Source organism: Mauremys mutica, unplaced genomic scaffold (assembly GCF_020497125.1).
Source record: "Mauremys mutica isolate MM-2020 ecotype Southern unplaced genomic scaffold, ASM2049712v1 000298F_np12_obj, whole genome shotgun sequence".
NCBI lineage: Eukaryota > Metazoa > Chordata > Testudines > Geoemydidae > Mauremys > Mauremys mutica.
This window is the reverse complement of record NW_025422903.1, coordinates 119,507-137,081: the sequence shown is the minus strand read 5'-3', so window position 1 is coordinate 137,081 and position 17,575 is coordinate 119,507. Positions and strand designations below refer to the sequence as shown.

The following is a 17,575-nucleotide window of genomic DNA, read 5'->3' as shown; positions in this document are numbered from 1 at the left end:
AGGGGGAACAACGGCACACGCGTCATTAACCTTGTATTGCAGTAATCAACCCGAAAAGCAAAGACAGCGAGAGCCTGTCGCCCGCCCGGGGCCGGTGCCCCCTCCAGGGGAAAGGTCCATATTCCATCCCACCCCAAATTGTGTCCATGGAGCCTGGCCCCCAGCCCGCTTATCGTAGGTCCTACACTAACAAAAACGGAGGCCCTGCTGGCCAGCTGAAGCGTGGCAGAGCGCGCACCAGAGTTTATAAAGGAGCCTTTAGCTTCACCTCCTTCGGGGGGAAGGGGCCATTTGCACCCGATCCACAGAGTCAGTCCGCACCCCCCCTTGGGGGGAGAAATGGCTCCTGAGAGCCCCGGGGGTGTTAATACGGCTGCTCCCAGGTTTATCTGGGGGGTGGGGGGGTTAGGAATGGATGCCCCCCCTGTGACCCTCACTGCCTGCTGGGGGAGTGGGGGATGGGCTGGAGCAGAAGCAGGCTTGTCTCATGCCTGGGGGGTGGAGATCAAGGGGGCTAGGCCTAGAGGGTGTGGGGAGGGAGCAACCACCCCCGGTGAATGAAGGGGGGGGGGAAAGAGTCCTTCCTCACTGCTGGTAAGTCGTTTGGCACAGCTGTAGCCCTTTAAGAGAGTGGGTTGGTCCATCATGGAGGGAGTGGGGGGGAGAATCTGAGCACACACCCTTTCCTGTGGTGCAGGGCTCAAAGCCCGGCGGCCGGGTCCTCCCCGAACTTCATGCGGTGAGCCAGGGTCTTGGCTGGCAGCAGGGTCTGGGGCAGGGAGAGAACGGAGGTCAGAATGGAATGGGCTGGCCTGCCCCCCCTGCTTATAATGGAATGTCCCAGCACCCCCATAGCTATAATGGAATGTCCCCGCCCCCCCCAGCATATGCCCCCCACTCTCCAGGGAGAATGGAACAGTCCGGGCAAGCATGCACAAGCACTCCCCCCCCCCCCCCCCACTGCTACATAAGGGAATGTGCTGCCCCAGGAACTAAATCCCCCTCCCCACCCCAATAGTATATCCCACCCTAAGCCATGACACAGCCAGGGAGAATGGCTCATCCCAGCGAGCAGTAATTCCCTCCCCCCCGCAGTCAGCAGAGAATGGGCCCAGCCCGGCAGTACCTCCTGCTGTAATGGAATGTTCCTCCCACCCCCGAACATGGAATAGGCCCATGCAGAGCATAATCCCCTCCCACACCACAATGGACCATCCCACCCCAGGAATCACATTATCACTGGAGAGAAGGGCTTGGTGCACTCCCCCATTGCCAGAGAATGGGACAGTCCAAGTCCTTCAACACAATGGAATGTCCCACCCAGGAAATTACCCCCATTGAGGGGGGCCCACATGTCATCAGACCATTCCATTATCTTATGCACTGGGGGGGGGGTTACTCCTGGGGCTGGAATATTCCATTACAGCAGGAGCAGAGGTGGGACAGGTGTGAGATATACCAACCTCCTAGAGCTGGAAGGGACCTCGAAAGGTCATCGAGTCCAGCCCCTGCCCTCACTAGCAGCACCAGGGACTGAGTTTTGCCCCAGATCCCTAAGTGGCCCCTCAAGGATTGAACTCACAACCCTGGGTTGAGCAGGCCAGTGCTCCAACCCCTGAGCTGTCTCTTGCTCATGGGGGGGATGTTCCATTATAGCAATGGGACATGGGAGTGTTAGTCCCAAAGTTGGGACGCTCCATTATGGCAACGAAGGCAGGGGGAGGAACGTCCCAGACCCAAGAATTAACCCATTCAGACCGAGCCAATCAGCACCGCCCACCCCCATCTCACAACTGCCCCCACCCCTCCTATAGGCAGGGGGGAGGGGGAACCCTGACTGGCCGGGAGGAGTGGCACGAAGGGGGCGTGGCTTACCGGGTGATGGACGTATGATTGACAGGTGTAGCACCAGACCGAGAGGTCGGCGTAACTCAGCACCAGGGGGTGGCCGGAAACGGAGCCGTGAGCCAGCATGTGCTGATTGACGTAACGACCGCAGAGCACCTGGGGAGAGAAAGGGTTAATGGCCACAGGGCTGCGGGTCAGGAGTGAGGGGCACCGACAGAGCTTGGGGTGGGGGGGAGGGCTGGGCAGGCAGGGGCTGCAGTTTGGGAGTGAGGGGCACCGGCAGAGCTGGGGAGGATGGGGGGCTGGGCTGGCAGGGGGCTACGGGTCAGGAGGAAGGGGCACCGTCTCACCCGGTAACAGGCCAGGCAGACCCAGTTCTCGCCCTGGCTGCCGCATTCCTCACACGGCGCCAGCGCGTCCAGCCCGGCCGGGGGAAGGGGCTGCAGCGAGTCCACATGGGGGCACCAAGGCAGAGGGGTGACGGCGTAGAGCGTCCCCTGCAGAGACACGAGGGAGACAAGGATCAAACCCAGGAGTCCGGGCCCCCAGCCCCCCCTGCTCCCACCACCAGCCCCCACTCCCCTCCCAGAGCCGGGGGAGAACCCAGGAGTCCGGGCCCCCAGCCCCCCCCGCTCTAATCACCAGCCCCCACTCCCCTCCCAGAGCCGGGGGAGAACCCAGGAGTCCGGGCCCCCAGCCCCCCCTGCTCTAACCACCAGCCCCCACTCCCCTCCCAGAGCCGGGGGAGAACCCAGGAGTCCGGGCCCCCAGTGCAGCCGCAAATGGGAGCACTGATGACTGGGCTCCTGCCTCCATGTGAGATGTGGAGTGTAGGGTACACAGGGAAGCAGAGATTCAGGTGAGGGGGGTGGGGGCGCAGGGGAGGGCCCAGCTGGGGGATGGGAGATGCCAAGGATTAAGGAACTGGGGGGGGGGGAGGGTACATCAGGGCCTCACCGTGTCTGCGAACTCCACCCCCAGGCTGATGGAGGGGGAGGGGAGCAGGGCAGCTGCTTCATCCAGGAGGCTGGGGGGGTCCTGGGAGAGAAAGGACCCATGAGCTGAGCCTCCCCCGAGCCCCAGGCTACTCCGATCCCCCCCCCCATTATAGATCCCCTCCCCACCGCCCTACCTCTGACTCCTCTGGAGCTGGAGGCTCCGCCCCTCCAGGGGAAGCCCCGCCCACCAGGGCGGAGTCAGGGCTCAGCTGTGGGGAGCCCGAGTCGGCCCCCGCCTCGTCGCTGAGGCAGAGAGCTCCCAGCCTCAGGGTGTCATCGACCGAGCCCTCGGAGACCGGGGGGCTCTGGGTGCCCCCTGGGGGATCCTCTGGTGGGGAGTCCTCCCGGGTGGGGCCCGGCTGCCCGGATCGGGGCCTCGAGTCCTCCCGGATCGGCACTGCAGGAGATGGAGATTATGTAGCGCGGCACCAGGGGGCAGGGCCGGGGGCGTGGGGCAGGGAGCTGGGCCGGGCACTGGGGGGGAGCCGTGGGGCAGGGCCGGGCGCTCTCCCCCGGCAGGCGGTGCTGGGGGGGGCCGTGGGGCAGGGCCGGGCGCTCTCCCCCGGCAGGCGGTGCTGGGGGGGGCCGTGGGGCAGGGCCGGGCGCTCTCCCCCGGCAGGCGGTGCTGGGGGGAGCCGTGGGGCAGGGCCGGGCGCTCTCCCCCGGCAGGCGGTGCTGGGGGGGGCCGTGGGGCAGGGCCGGGCGCTCTCCCCCGGCAGGCGGTGCTGGGGGGGGCCGTGGGGCAGGGCCGGGCGCTCTCCCCCGGCAGGCGGTGCTGGGGGGAGCCGTGGGGCAGGGCCGGGCGCTCTCCCCGGCAGGCGGTGTTGGGGGAGCCGTGGGGCAGGGCCGGGCGCTCTCCCCCGGCAGGCGGTGCTGGGGGGGGCCGTGGGGCAGGGCCGGGCGCTCTCCCCCGGCAGGCGGGGCTGGGGGGGGCCGTGGGGCAGGGCCGGGCGCGCGCCCCCGGCGGGCGGTGCTGGGGGGTGCCGTGGGGCAGGGCCGGGCGCTCGCCCCCGGCAGGCGGTGCTGGGGGGGGCCGTGGGGCGGGGCCGGGCGCTCCCCCCGGGCCGGGGGTGCGGGGGGGGCCCGTGGGGCAGGGCCGGGCGCTCGCCCCCGGCAGGCGGTGCTGGGGGGGCCGTGGGGCAGGGCCGGGCGCTCGCCCCCGGCAGGCGGTGCTGGGGGGGGCCGTGGGGCAGGGCCGGGCGCTCTCCCCGGGCAGGCGGTGCGGGGGGGGGCGGTGGGGCAGGGCCGGGCGCTCCCCCGGCAGGCGGTGCTGGGGGGGGCCGTGGGGCAGGGCCGGGCGCTCTCCCCCGGCAGGCGGGGCTGGGTGGGGCCGTGGGGCAGGGCCGGGCGCTCGCCCCCGGCAGGCGGTGCGAGGGGGGGACGTGGGGCAGGGCCGGGCGCTCGCCCCCGGCAGGCGGTGCTGGGGGGGGCCGTGGGGCAGGGCCGGGCGCTCGCCCCCGGCAGGCGGTGCTGGGGGGGCCGTGGGGCAGGGCCGGGCGCTCGCCCCCGGCAGGCGGTGCTGGGGGGGGCCGTGGGGCAGGGCCGGGCGCTCTCCCCCGGCAGGCGGTGCTGGGGGGGGCCGTGGGGCAGGGCCGGGCGCTCTCCCCGGGCAGGCAGGGCTTGGTGCTGTGAAGGGCTCAGTGGGGGGGAGGGCGGGGGACACAGGGGGGCTGCACTGTGAGGGGCTTGGCGGGGGGGGGGGGCTGCGCTTACCGTCCAGTCGCAGGCAGGCCCAGTATCTGCGGTGCTCGGCGCTGGGGGGGACCGCGCTGGGGGGGGACCGCGCGGGGGGGGCTCGGCGGGGGGGGGCCGTGCTGGGGGGGCTCGGCGGGGGGGGGCCGTGCTGGGGGGGGCCGCGCTGGGGGGGGCACCACACTTACCGTCCAGTCGCAGGCAGGCCCAGTATCTGTGGTGCTCAGCGCTGGGGGGGGACCGCGCTGGGGGGGCTCGGTGGGGGGGGGCCGCGCTGGGGGGGGGCCGCGCTGGGGGGGCCGCGCTGGGGGGGCACCACACTTACCGTCCAGTCGCAGGCAGGCCCAGTATCTGCGGTGCTCGGCGCTCGCCCGGGCCAGCGACTGCAGGGCGCTGGGGTGGGGAGCTCGCAGGCTCCGCAGCTCGGGCAGCGGGTCCCCCAGCAGGGTCCGGGTGCACATGGTCATGGATTCGGAGATCGACACCAGGTTGTAGCCTCCCTGGAGGGGGCAGAAGAGAGTTGGGGTTTGGGGGTGTCCCCGAGCCAGCCCCACCCTCGGCTCAGCACCAAGAGCCACCGCGCCTTGACCCCAGGCACATTCCCGCCCTGAATCGCGACCGGGAGCCATGGACCTCGGGGGCCAATCGCTGGGAACTGGCCGGCGAACCGGGCGGCAGGAGAACCCAGCTCGGCCAAGACCGGATTCGGTGGGTCGCGGCGGGGTCCCAATCAGCCTGTCGCCCGGCCAGCACCGGCGGGACCTCCCTGCCCGGCGTCTCGTCGGCCCAGCTCCCAGCCGTGTGAGAGGAGAAACCAGCCTATCCACCAGGATCCGGTTAATACCCGGACAGACCACACGGGACTCATTAGAGAGCCCTGGTCAATATACAGTGAAGTGGATATTTCCTATTAAATTCTCTCAGACAGTGTAACAGCGAATGGTGGTGATGAAATATCCCAGGTTAAGAGTATTTGAAAGCAGCAGCAGCTGAATCAATAACCAAACGACGGAGCGAAATACGAACTCTCCCGTCCCCTCGCGCCCAGGCGGGTTCAGCTCTTTTGTCCTGGACGCGATTTGCTCTGCCCGGGAGCCCGGAAGTTTCAGATTTTCCTCCCGTTTGGGAGCCCGGTGTCCCCCCCCCCCCGGGACAGCTGCTCATTTGCCGCAGACGCGGCGCGGTGCTGGGGGCCGGTGGGCTCGGCTCCCCCAGCGGCTCGTGAGGTCCCTGGAGGCTTCGCAGGGAATTGGCACCAGCAGCTGAAGCGTTAACCGAGCGCCCGGGCCCCGCCGGAGTTACCCCCCAGCCAGCCAGCCCTGCCCCGGGGACAGGCCCCTGCCCCACTCCCCGCCCCCCAGCCAGCCAGCCCTGCCCCGGGGACAGGCCCCTGCCCCACTCCCCGCCCCCCAGCCAGCCAGCCCTGCCCCGGGGACAGGCCCCTGCCCCACTCCCCGCCCCCCAGCCAGCCAGCCCTGCCCCGGGGACAGGCCCCTGCCCCACTCCCCGCCCCCCAGCCAGCCAGCCCTGCCCCGGGGACAGGCCCCTGCCCCACGCCAGCCCCCCAGCCAGCCAGCCCTGCCCCGGGGACAGGCCCCTGCCCCACTCCCCGCCCCCCAGCCAGCCAGCCCTGCCCCGGGGACAGGCCCCAGCCCCACCACCCGCCCCCCAACCAGCCAGCCCTGCCCCGGGGACAGGCCCCAGCCCCACGCCCCGCCCCCCAGCCAGCCAGCCCTGCCCCGGGGACAGGCCCCTGCCCCACTCCCCGCCCCCCAGCCAGCCAGCCCTGCCCCACTCCCCGCCCCCCAGCCAGCCAGCCCTGCCCCGGGGACAGGCCCCTGCCCCATTCCCTGCCCCCCAGCCAGCCAGTCCTGCCCTGGGGCCGGATGGGAGCCGGCGCCCCCTGGAGGGGCCAGGCCCCTGCCCCACGTACCTCCAATACCAGCACGACCCGGCCCCCTGCCAGCCCCAGCAGGAGGTGGGTCATGTGGGCGTAACCCTCGGGGCTCACCAGGCAGCCCCCCAGCGGGTCCCCGCGGGCGGCATCGAACCCGGCCGACACCAGCACCAGCTCCGGGGCGAACTGCAGAGAGAGAACAAGCAGCTGAGACCCCCCCGCCCCCGCCGACGGACCCAGGCGTCTGGGCTCACCCCTCCCCCCCGCAATCCCCGTGCTGGGAGAGAACCCAGGCGTCCGGGCTCACCCCTCCTCCCCCGGTCCCCGTGCTGGGAGAGAACCCAGGCGTCCGGGCTCACCCCTCCTCCCCTGGTCCCCGTGCTGGGAGAGAACCCAGGCGTCCGGGCTCACCCCTCCCCGCGCTGGGAGAGAACCCAGGCGTCCGGGCGCACCTGGTAGGCGACAGGCAGCACCAGGCGGTGGAAGGCGGCCAGGTACTCGGCGTCGCCCATGCGGGGGCCGTTCCAGGGCACGTTGAGGGTGAAGCCGCGGCCCGGCCCCTCCCCCACCCGGTCGGCGTCGGCGTCCTCGGAGGTGGGGAAGAAGGAGCCGTGGTCGTAGCGGTGCAGAGAGACGTACAGCACGCTGGGGGGGGGGGCGCAGGGGGGGTTAGTCCCACTCGGACCCCGTCCCCCCGCTGCCCCCCCCGCCTGCATCGCTCGCCCCTCCCCCGCCTGCATCGCCGCCCCCTCGCCGCCCCTCCCCCGCCTGCATCGCTCGCCCCTCCCCCGCCTGCATCGCCCCTCCCCCATGTGCATCACCACCCCGCTGACCCCCCCACTACTCCCGTCACCGCCCCTCCCCCGCCTGCATCGCCGCCCACTGACCCCGTCACCGCCCCACTCCACCCCCCAGCAGCCCCCCCCCGACCCCAGAGAACAAGGTACCTCGGATCTTCCTCAAACATGTGCTGGGTACCGTTGCCGTGATGAACATCCCAGTCCAGGATCATCACCCTGACAACGACGAGAAGGGATGATGAAGCTGGAACCCAGGAGTCCTGGCTCCCAGCGCCCCCCAGCACTAACCACCAGCCCCCACTCCCCTCCCAGAGCCGGGAGAGAACCCAGGAGTCCTGGCTCCCAGCCCCCCCTGCTCTAACCACCAGCCCCCACTCCCATCCCAGAGCCGGGAGAGAACCCAGGAGTCCTGGCTCCTAGCAACCCCACAGTGTAACCACCAGCCCCCGCTCACCTCATGGGCCGTCCCGCCAGGCGCTGCGCGAAACGAGCTGCCAGGGCTACCGAATTGAAGAAGCAGAAGCCACAGGCCGTGTCGGACTCGGCGTGATGCCCGGGAGGCCGGACAATGGCCACGGCGTTCTGCACCTAGAGCCAGGCAGAGAGCACGGGGGGGGGGGGGGGTGAGACGTCGCCGAGATGCAGCCACCTCTGGGGCAGGGCAGCTGGGGAACAGCTGCACAGAACAGCGCCCGGCGAGCCCTCCCCGTGCGGGCAGGTGCAGCCACCTCTGGGGAAGGACCCTCTGGAACCGGAAGCGAAGCAGCGTCTCATCTCCAAGGGAACGGAATGAAACCCCCGTAATGAGGATTTGGCCTGAACGCCGGGGTTCACATTCTGAGTCTTGGGGGGCAAAGGGCAGGGGAGAGTGTGCCCCCCGGTCCGCCCCCAGTGCCGGGCCCCGACCGCCAGGGGAGAGCGCCCCCTGCCCCCCCCAGTGCCGGGCCCCGACCGCCAGGGGAGAGCGCCCCGGCCCTCACCTCGCCCTCCAGCACGGCTTGCACGGCGTTGAAGGCGGAGCCGGCCGCCAGCCGGGCGCACTCGTAGGAGCTGGCGCAGATGTAGATGGAGTTGTACTGGTCCCCCTGGCGGTGCAGCTCCCGCGGCTTCATGCCAGCCGTGGCCTTCACCGTCTGCACGTACGCCGGGCTGCGAGGGAGGCAAAGAACCCAGGAGTCCGGGCTCCCAGCTGCCCCTGCTCTAACCACCAGCCCCCACTGCCCTCCCCGAGCCGGGGACAGAACCCAGGCGTCCGGGCTGCCCCTCCCCCATTACCTGTGGCACATTCTCAGCTCCTCTTCCTCAGCACTGCGGGCCGGGATGCGGCGGCATCGCTCCGTGAGCCGCAGCTCCCCGTGGCGCTGGAAGATGCGGGAGACCCGCTGCGGCAGCTCCGGGTGCTGGCTGTGGGGAGCGGGGGAAGAGAAGGACTCAGAGCCCGGACGCCTGGGTTCAAGCCCTGCCTCCGGCAGGGGAGAGGACCCCTCCTCCTCCCAGAGCCGGAGAATACACCCAGGAGTCCTGGCTCCCGGCCCCCCCACTCTAACCACCAGCCCCCCGAGCCAGGGAGAGAACCCAGGCGTCCTGGCTCCCAGCCCCCCTGCTGTAACCCACCAGACCCCCTCCCCTCCCAGAGCCAGGGAGAGAACCCAGGCGTCCTGGCTCCCAGCCCCCCCTGCAGTAACCCCCCACTCCCCTCCCAGAGCCAGGGAGAGAACCCAGGCGTCCTGGCTCCCAGCCCCCCCTGCAGTAACCCCCCACTCCCCTCCCAGAGCTGGGGAGAGAACCCAGGCGTCCTGGCTCCCAGCCCCCTGCTCTAACCCACCAGACCCCCTCCCCTCCCAGAGCCGGGGAGAGAACCCAGGCGTCCGGGCCGTACCTGTCCCACATGTTGTAATGCTCCGTCATGCGTTCGTCATACACCAGGCCGGTGCGGGCAGCTGGGAGGGGTCGCGGCACCTCAGGGGGGACTGGGGGGGTCGTGGGGGCTGGCTCTTCTTCCACATCCTCTGGGGGGGTGTCGGCCTCTGGGGGGGCGGGAGAAGAGATCACAGCCAATCCCCTGAGCTATGGGGGGGCCCAGCGGGAGTTTGAGGGCAGCGTATAGCAGGGGGCTGGGGGACCAGGGGACCCCAGAGGGGCTGGGGGGGACACTGGAGGGGCCTCCGGGGGGCCGGGACTCACCCGCTCTGCGCAGGCTCCACCAGTATTTCTCGTGGATCGCGAGCGTCCTGGACACGGAGCTCAGAGCGCTGGGGAAGGGGGAGCAGCCCAGAGTCAGTGGGGTGCAAACGTGGGGCCGCCCCACCCCCACCTGCTCAGACCCCGCTCACCTGCGACAGGGGGCAACGGGCGGCTCCAGCCGGGGACAGGGGTCCCCCAGGAGGGTCCTCAGGGCCGCACAGACCCCCTCGGCCAGGGAGCTCAGATTGTAGCCACCCTGGGGAGGGGGAGAAAACGGGTCAACAGCGCCCCAGCCCTGAGCTGCAGCCACCTCTGGGGGGGCGGGGGGGCTGGGGAACAGCCACATAGAACGTTGCCTGGGGCTGAGCTGCAGCCACCTCTGGGGCGGGGGGGCTGGGGAACAGCCACATAGAACGCTGCCTGGGGCTGAGCTGCAGTCGGTTCGGGGTGGCTGGGGAACAGCCACATAGAACGTTGCCCGGGGCTGAGCTGCAGCCACCTCTGGGGCGGGGTGGCTGGGGAACAGCCACATAGAACGCTGCCTGGGGCTGAGCTGCAGTCGGTTCGGGGGGGGGGGGGGGGGCTGTGCCGTGGGTCAGCCCCACACTCACCTCCAAAGACAGCAGCACCTTGCCCCCCGCCAGGGCCATCAGCAGATGAGTCAGGTGAGCGAAGCAGGCGGCCGACGCCGCCATCTCACCCTAGGCGCAGACGCAAAGGTCAGTCCAGGTGCCCCCCCAGCCCCCTAGACCAGCCGCTGCCCTTTGAAACGAGCCCCGGGCCCCCTGCCTAGCCCCTGCGGCGCCCCACATGGCACCCCCTGCAGGCAGCGCTGTGCAACACGGCGGGGGGGGGGGGGCACTGACCTTGGGGTCCCCGAGCACAGAGTCAAACCCGGCGGCCACCAGAACCAGCTGGGGATGGAACTGAAAAGAGAAAACAGGAGATCGCAGCGCGCCCTGGATTGCAGCCAGCGCCCCCTAGAGGGGCCAGGCCCCTGCCCCACTCCCCGGCCCCCTGCGTCAGCCAGTCCCCGCCCTGGGTCGGGTGGGAGCCGGCGCCCCCCAGAGGGGACAGGCCCCTGCCCCATTCCCCACCCTCCTGCGTCAGCCAGTCCTTGCCCTGGGTCGGGTGGGAGCCAGCGCCCCCCAGAGGGGCCAGGCCCCTGCCCCATTCCCCACCCCCCTGAGCCAGCCAGTCCCCGCCCTGGGTCGGGTGGGAGCCGGCGTCCCCCAGAGGGGACAGGCCCCTGCCCCATTCCCCACCCCCCTGACCCAGCCAGTCCCCGCCCTGGGTCGGGTGGGAGCCGGCGCCCCCCAGAGGGGACAGACCCCTGCCCCATTCCCCGCCCCCCTGAGCCAGCCAGTCCCCGCCCTGGGTCGGGTGGGAGCCGGCGCCCCCCAGAGGGGCCAGGCCTCGGGTCCCACGTACCTCAAAGGCCACTGGCAGTAAGACGTGTAAAAAGGCAGCGAGATAATCCCCGTCCCTCATTCCCACCTAGACAGAGACACAAACCAGTTAGATGGGTCTGTGGGAGGTCAAATGCAGCCACTTCTGGGGTGGGGTGGCTGGAGAACGGCCGCACGTAACGGCGCCCAGGGACAGCTCGCCCCCCACGCAGCCCCCGCCCCGGGCAGGGCACCTACCGCGTTCCATGGCACGTTGATATTGAATCCCTCTCCACGCCCCTGCCCCACGGCGGGGCTGTCGGACGCCGGCAGGTGGGGCCAGAACCTCCCCTGCTTGTAGCGATGGACGGAGAAATAGAGAACACTGCAGAGAGAGAGGGGCAGACGGGGGGCAGTGACTGGTGCCCCTCACTCCCGACCCGCAGCCCCTGCTGCCTGGCCCTGCCGGTGCCCCTCACTCCCGACCCGCAGCCCCCTGCTACCCTGGCCCTGCCCCCCCACCAGCCCTGCCGGTGCCCCTCACTCCTGACCCGCAGCCCCTGCTAGCCCGGCCCTGGGCTCCCCCAGCTCCGAGCGCCCGGGACCGACCTGGGATCCTCCTCGAAGAGGAACTGGGTGCCCTGCCCATGGTGAACGTCCCAGTCGACGATCAGGACTCTGGAAGGAAACGAGTCGCCCGTTAGTGGGACTCAGCACCCCCCCCTTGCGCCCCCCCCCCCCGGCCACGGACACCCTGGCTCCCAGGTCCCCCCTGCTCTAACCACCAGCCCCCCCGTCCCTCACCGTTCCACTCCCAGCTTTTGCCGGGCGTATCTGGCCCCGATGGCCAGGTGGTTGAACATGCAGTAACCATCCATCTTATCCCGGTGGGCGTGGTGTCCTGGTGGCCTGGAACGGAGACACACGGGGTGAGTGGAGGGCTCACTCGATGCTGAGACGCAGCCGCCTCTGGGGCGGGGCAGCTGGGAACAGCCGCACGGGAATGGCTCGCCCAGCACGGAGATGCAGCTGTTCTCCGGCTGCCGTGCCCCAGAGGTGGCTGCAGCTCGGCGCGAGCCGGCTCTCGGCACATGCTGCCTGGGTGGTTTTTCCCACGGAGAAGGAGAAAGATGAAGACTGGGGAGGGAGCCCGGTTAAAACCCTCGTAACCCAGCGCGGCCTGGGGCAGTCGGGGGGGGGGGGGGCTCATCTGGGGCTGGGGAACAGGGGGGTTCTGGGCTGGCTGAGACAGGAGGGGGATCCGAGGACTGGGGGGCAGCTCTGAGCCCCAGGGGAACTGGGGGCAGGGACAAGGCCCAGCAGAGACTAGACGGAGAACCGGGGACGGGAGCCAGGCAGGGTCTGGCCAGGCTGAGACTAAGGCTCTGGGCTGGTGCGAGGATCCGACAGCCAGCGGGCCGGGGGCGGGGCCAGGCGGGGGCCGGGGGCGGGGCCAGGCGGGGGCCGGGGGCGGGGCCAGGGCTGGGGGTGGGGCCAGGGGCGGGGCCAGGGCTGAGCAGGGGCTGGGCAGGGCCAGGTGGGGCCTGGGTGAGGGGCTGGGCACCGGGCGGGGCGCTGAGCAGGGGCTGGGCTGGGGGTGGGGCCGGGCAGGAGCTGGGGGTGGGGCCAGGGGCGGGGCCGGGGGCAGGGCCAGGGCTGGGGGGCTGGGGCCAGGGCTCAGCAGGGGCGGGGCCCACCAGGGCTCGGGGGGGGGGCTCAGCAGGGGCTGGGCAGGGCTGGGTGGGGCCTGGGTGAGGGGCTGGGCGGGAGCTGGGGGGCGGGGCCGAGAGCTGGGCGGGGCCAGGCAGGAGGGGGGTGGGGGTGGGGCCAGGCAGGGGGTGGGGGTGGGAGCTGGGGGCGGGGCCAAGGGCTGAGCAGGGGCTGGGCTGGGGGTGGGGCCGGGCAGGGGCTGGGGGCGTGGCCGAGAGCTGGGCGGGGCCAGGGCTGGGGTGGGGGCTGGGGGCGGGGCCAGGGGCGGGGCCAGGCCCCTCCAGGATGAAGCTCACTGGCCGTGCGAACACCCAGGGGCCCGGCCCAGGAATCGGGACCCAACGCAGGCGTCCAATCCCAGAGGCCGGGTCATCGGAGGCGAGAATTCAAACCGGGCAACACAACTGAGGATCCGGGAATCAACCACTCTCTGTGATTGGCCTCTGCTGAGAGGGAGGAGCCCCCAGACCCCGCCCCCAGCCCCGCCCCCTCGCCCCCAGCCCCCCCTTCCTACCGGACCAGCGCCAGCCCATTGCGCAGCTCCCCGCCCTGCACCTTCTCCAGCAGCCGCAGGACGCAGCCGCCAGCCAGCCGGGCGCCACGGTACGAACCCTGGGGCAGGAGACATGGAGAGCGGGGCTGGGACACCGAGACCCCCCCCATAGACAGTGCTGGGGCCCTACCCGCCAGAGCCAGGAGAGAACCCAGGAGTCCTGGCCCCCAGCCGCCCCCGCTCTAACCACTAGACCCCACCCCCCTCCCAGAGCCAGGGAGAGAACCCAGGAGTCCTGGCCCCCAGCCCCCCCTGCTCTCACCCACCAGCCCCCTCCCCTCCCAGAGCTGGGAGAGAACCCAGGAGTCCTGGCCCCCCCCTCACTGGCCAGCAGGTGCTCACCGGGTGCAGGAAGACGGAGTCGTACGTCTCTGACAGGGCCCTGAGCTCCTGCTCACTCATCTGCTCCGTCGACTTCATCAGCTCCAGGTACTCCTGGCTGAGAGAGAGCTCCTCACTCCCGACCCGCAGCCCCTCACTCCCGACCCGCAGCCCCTCACTCCCGACCTGGCCGGCGCCCCTCACTCCCGACCCGCAGCCCCAGCCCGGCCGGCGCCCCTCACTCCCGACCCGCAGCCCCCGGCCCGGCCGCCGCCCCTCACTCCCGACCCGCAGCCCCAGCCCGGCCGCCGCCCGTGCTAGCCCAGCCCCAGGGTGCTCCCTTCCATAAATACCTGTGGGCTAGCAGAATCTCTTCCTCGGTAGCCAGCCGGGCCTGTGAGGAAAGGAAGGAATTGTAGCCAGAACACGCAAACCACTGAAGGGGAGACTGCGGGGGAGGGTAGAAGCGGCTGGTCTCTGACCCCTCCTGCCCACGGGGAAAGGGCCCTGGTACTGGGGATGGAACCCAGGAGTCCTGGCGCCCAGCCCCCCCCCGTCTCACCTCCACCGGGACACAGCGCTCCCATAGGCCGCATTGCAGCAACTTTCCCTTGACGGCCGCGAGTCTCTCTGGGCGCTCGGGGAAGCTGGGAATGAAACGACAAAGGGGGACAAGATGGATTGGGGGGGGGGGCAGGGGCTGCGGGTCGGGAGTGAGGGGCACTGGCAGAGCTGGGGGGGGCTACGGGTCGGGAGTGAGGGGCACCGGCAGGGCTGGGGGGCGGGGCGGGCGGGGCTAGCAGGGGCTGCAGGTCAGGAGTGAGGGGCACCGGCAGGGCCGGGGGGGCAGGGGCTGCGGGTCGGGAGTGAGGGGCACCGGCAGGGCTGGAGGCGAAGGGGCTGCAGGTTGGGAGTGAGGGGCACCGGCAGAGCTGGGGTGGGGCAGGGGCTGCGGGTCGGGAGTGAGGGGCACCGGCAGAGCTGGGGGGGGAGGCGGTTAGCGCCTCTGACCGCCACGGCCTGAGCAACGGGGGGGGGAGGACATGACCCCTCCCCCCTTTGCTCAGTCCTTGGCGGTCAGAGGCTCTAACCTCCTCCCCCCGCAGCCCTGCCGGTGCTCTCATGCCGGTGCCGGTGCCAGAGCTGGGATCTTGGGGGGGGGGGGTGGGGTGTGTTTTATGCTCCTCCAATTAGGACTTTAACCCCCCAGGCTAAAAATTGGGGAACTGAGATTAGAATGAGATTACGGGGACAGATCAGGAGTAAGGATGGCGAGGCGACTACAGAGAAGGGGCAGATGAGGATTAAGGACGGCGAGGCGATTACAGAGAAGGGGCGGCTCAGGAGTAAGGACGGCAAGGCGATTACAGAGAAGGGGCGGCTCAGGAGTAAGGACAGCGAGGCGATTACAGAGAAGGGGCGGCTCAGGAGTAAGGACAGCGAGGCGATTACAGAGAAGGGGCGGCTCAGGAGTAAGGACAGTGAGGCGATTACAGAGAAGGGGCGGATGAGGAGTAAGGACAGCGAGGCGATTACAGAGAAGGGGCGGCTCAGGAGTAAGGACAGCGAGGCGATTACAGAAAAGGGGCGGCTCAGGAGTAAGGACGGCGAGGCGATTACAGAGAAGGGGCGGCTCAGGAGTAAGGACGGCGAGGCGATTACAGAGAAGGGGCGGCTCAGGAGTAAGGACGGCGAGGCGATTACAGAGAAGGGGCGGCTCAGGAGTAAGGACGGCGAGGCGATTACAGAGAAGGGGCGGCTCAGGAGTAAGGACAGCGAGGCGATTACAGATGAGCGTGAAGGATGAGGGCCATAGATTGAGACAGGGAATTGGGGGGGCTGGGCTGTGGCTCCCACAGGGTTTTTGGGATCTCCCCCCGGAGGGGCGGCCAATACAACCCGGACCAGGGGGATCTGGGACCCGCCTCCTGGGTACCTGTCGTCCCACAGGCAATGGAACTCCGTGAGCCGCTCGTCAAAGGCCAGACCCGTCCCCACAGGCACCGGCCCCTCCACGCTCAGATCCTGGGGCAGGAGAAAACACAGTGAACCCAGGCATCCGGGCACCCACCCCCCGGCACTTTAACTCATCCACCAGACCCTCCTCCCCTCCCAGAACTGGGGAGAGAACCCAGGAGTCCTGACTCCCAGCCCCCCCGCTCTAACCACCAGCCCCCACTCCCCTCCCAGAGCCGGGGAGAGAACCCAGGAGTCCTGACTCCCAGCCCCCCTGCTCTAACCACCAGCCCCACTCCCCTCCCAGAGCCGGGGAGAGAACCCAGGAGTCCGGGCTTCCCCCCACTCTGCGCTCACCCACTTAACCCCACCCCCATCCCAGACCCAGGGACGGAACCCAGGCGTCCGGGTGTCCCACCTACCAGGCGCTGCAGCCCCGATTCCAGCTCCTCCACATCTTTGTTCATCCTCTGGGCTCGGCCGCGGCGTTTGGTTTCGGGGAGCCCAGGGCTGCGACGGGGCTGGGGGCCCCTCCGGCCACCCCGCTTCTGGAAGGAACACATGGGGCAGCGGGGGGGGGGGTTACACAGACACCCCCAGCCCTGGCCCATCCCCCATTCCCATTCCCCCCCCAGTCAAGAGCCCCACCCCCAACACCGCACCCTTGGCCACTGCCCGGCAGGCCGCCCCCCATTCCCCACAGCCCCGGGCCACACCCACTCAGGGCCCCGCCCCCAGGCAGACTAACCATGGCCACGTGCGCTGAGGGGGTGGGTTACGGTACCACTGGGAGGGGGGAGCTGGGTCCTTCCTCCCCCGAGGAGACCCCTGGGCGCGTCGCCATCGCTGGGCAGGTCTGGGGGAGGCAGGAAGCAAAGAGCGTTAAAGCCGGATCAGAGCCGCCCCCGAACCCGACTGTCAGGGCTGGGCGGGGGGGGCTGCAGGTCGGGAGTGAGGGGCACCAGCTGGGCTGGGGGGGCTGCAGGTCGGGAGTGAGGGGCACCAGCTGGGCTGCAGGTCGGGAGTGAGGGGCACCATCTCACCTGGCGCCTGTAGCACCTCCCCTCTCCAGCTCGGTCAGATGGTCTCTTCCACCCAGGCGCTGCCTGATGCTGTCACCGAGCCCTGCCCGCCCTACTGGGAGAGACCTTTGGCTCTGAGCATGGGGGGGTCTGGGAGGGACCATTGACAGACGGGGGGGTTCTGGGAGGGACCATTCGCTCTGAACATGGCTGATGCTGGGAGAGACCATTGGCACTGAGCAGGGGGGGGGGTCTGGGAGGGATCATTCCCTCTTTCTTCATTGGCCAGGTCTCTGGGGGAATCCGGTGAGCTGAATCCCTCTGGGGGAATCCCCCCATGACCTCTCACCCTGTGACCTTTAAGTCTCTTGACCCCTCCCCCATCTTGTTCCCGAGACCTTTCACCCCCGACCTCGGTTCTCCTTTGACCTTGTGCCCTTGGGGGAGCTGGCCCCACACGGCCTTGCCCCCGGTGTAGCATCACATGGTGTAATGCACAGGGGCAGCTCACCGGATGCCGAGATGCAGCCACCTCTGGGGCAGGGCGGGTGGGGAACAGCCGCACATAACGCCGCACAGGGGCAGCTCACCGGATGCCGAGATGCAGCCACCTCTGGGGCAGGGCGGGTGGGGAACAGCAGCACATAACGCTGCACAGAGACAGCTTGACGGATGCCGAGATGCAGCCACCTCTGGGGCAGGGCGGGTGGGGAACAGCTGCACATAACGCCGCACAGGGATGAAGCGCCGAGGGCTTTGCACCAGCAGGTGGCGCTGGGCCTGCCCTGAAGCAGCAATGGGACTGGGATAAATAGCCCCGGCCTGTATGTCCTGCCGCCCCCTGGTGGAGGGCCCCAGCCCTGCGCTCTGCCTGGGGCAGCATCCAGGATCGGGCCCCATCTCCAGTTCTCAGCTCTGCCCCTCCTCCGCATTCAGGTCCCTTTGAAATCCCGTTCCCAGCTCCCCGCCTGGCCAGCCCTCAGCTTGGGGGCCGCTCTCCCCCCTTCGCTCCTCCCTGGGCCCTGACCCGATGGGGCAGATAACCCCCCTCCTGCCTCCTTTGATCGCTCAGAGAGAGGCGTGGGAAGCCAAGAGAGCCAGAGATGGGGCTGATATGTGGGATGGGACTCCTGGCTCCCAGACCCCTCCCCTCCCGGAGCCAGGGAGAGAACCCAGGAGTCCTGGTTCCCAGCCACCCCCTGCTCT

General features: G+C 70.0%; 1 protein-coding gene across 3 annotated transcripts; it reads right to left on the bottom strand.

Annotated features, from left to right (window-relative positions):
- Window positions 1-20: 20 nt before the first annotated feature.
- Window positions 21-16,495, bottom strand: HDAC6 (histone deacetylase 6). 3 transcript variants are annotated; one of them, XM_045000367.1, is made up of 30 exons: window positions 16,391-16,495; window positions 16,096-16,203; window positions 15,770-15,895; window positions 15,328-15,416; window positions 13,954-14,038; window positions 13,745-13,785; window positions 13,413-13,509; window positions 13,032-13,129; window positions 11,612-11,716; window positions 11,417-11,485; window positions 11,066-11,192; window positions 10,851-10,916; window positions 10,286-10,345; window positions 10,031-10,120; window positions 9,569-9,675; window positions 9,420-9,487; window positions 9,115-9,262; window positions 8,511-8,639; window positions 8,216-8,384; window positions 7,690-7,823; window positions 7,383-7,451; window positions 6,888-7,080; window positions 6,472-6,621; window positions 4,864-5,038; window positions 3,230-3,243; window positions 2,981-3,187; window positions 2,806-2,886; window positions 2,199-2,345; window positions 1,876-2,004; window positions 21-769 (listed from the first exon to the last, which is right to left on the bottom strand). In XM_045000367.1, the coding sequence occupies exons 2-30, from the start codon at window positions 16,096-16,098 to the stop codon at window positions 701-703; spliced, it is 3,045 nt and encodes a 1,014-aa protein (XP_044856302.1). In that variant the 5' UTR covers window positions 16,099-16,203; window positions 16,391-16,495; the 3' UTR covers window positions 21-700. The 3 variants fall into 3 exon arrangements, with proteins under 3 accessions (XP_044856302.1, XP_044856301.1, XP_044856303.1); XM_045000366.1 differs by having other exon boundaries at window positions 2,981-3,243; XM_045000368.1 differs by lacking the exon at window positions 2,806-2,886 and having other exon boundaries at window positions 2,981-3,243.
- Between the last annotated feature and the right edge of the window lie 1,080 nt (window positions 16,496-17,575).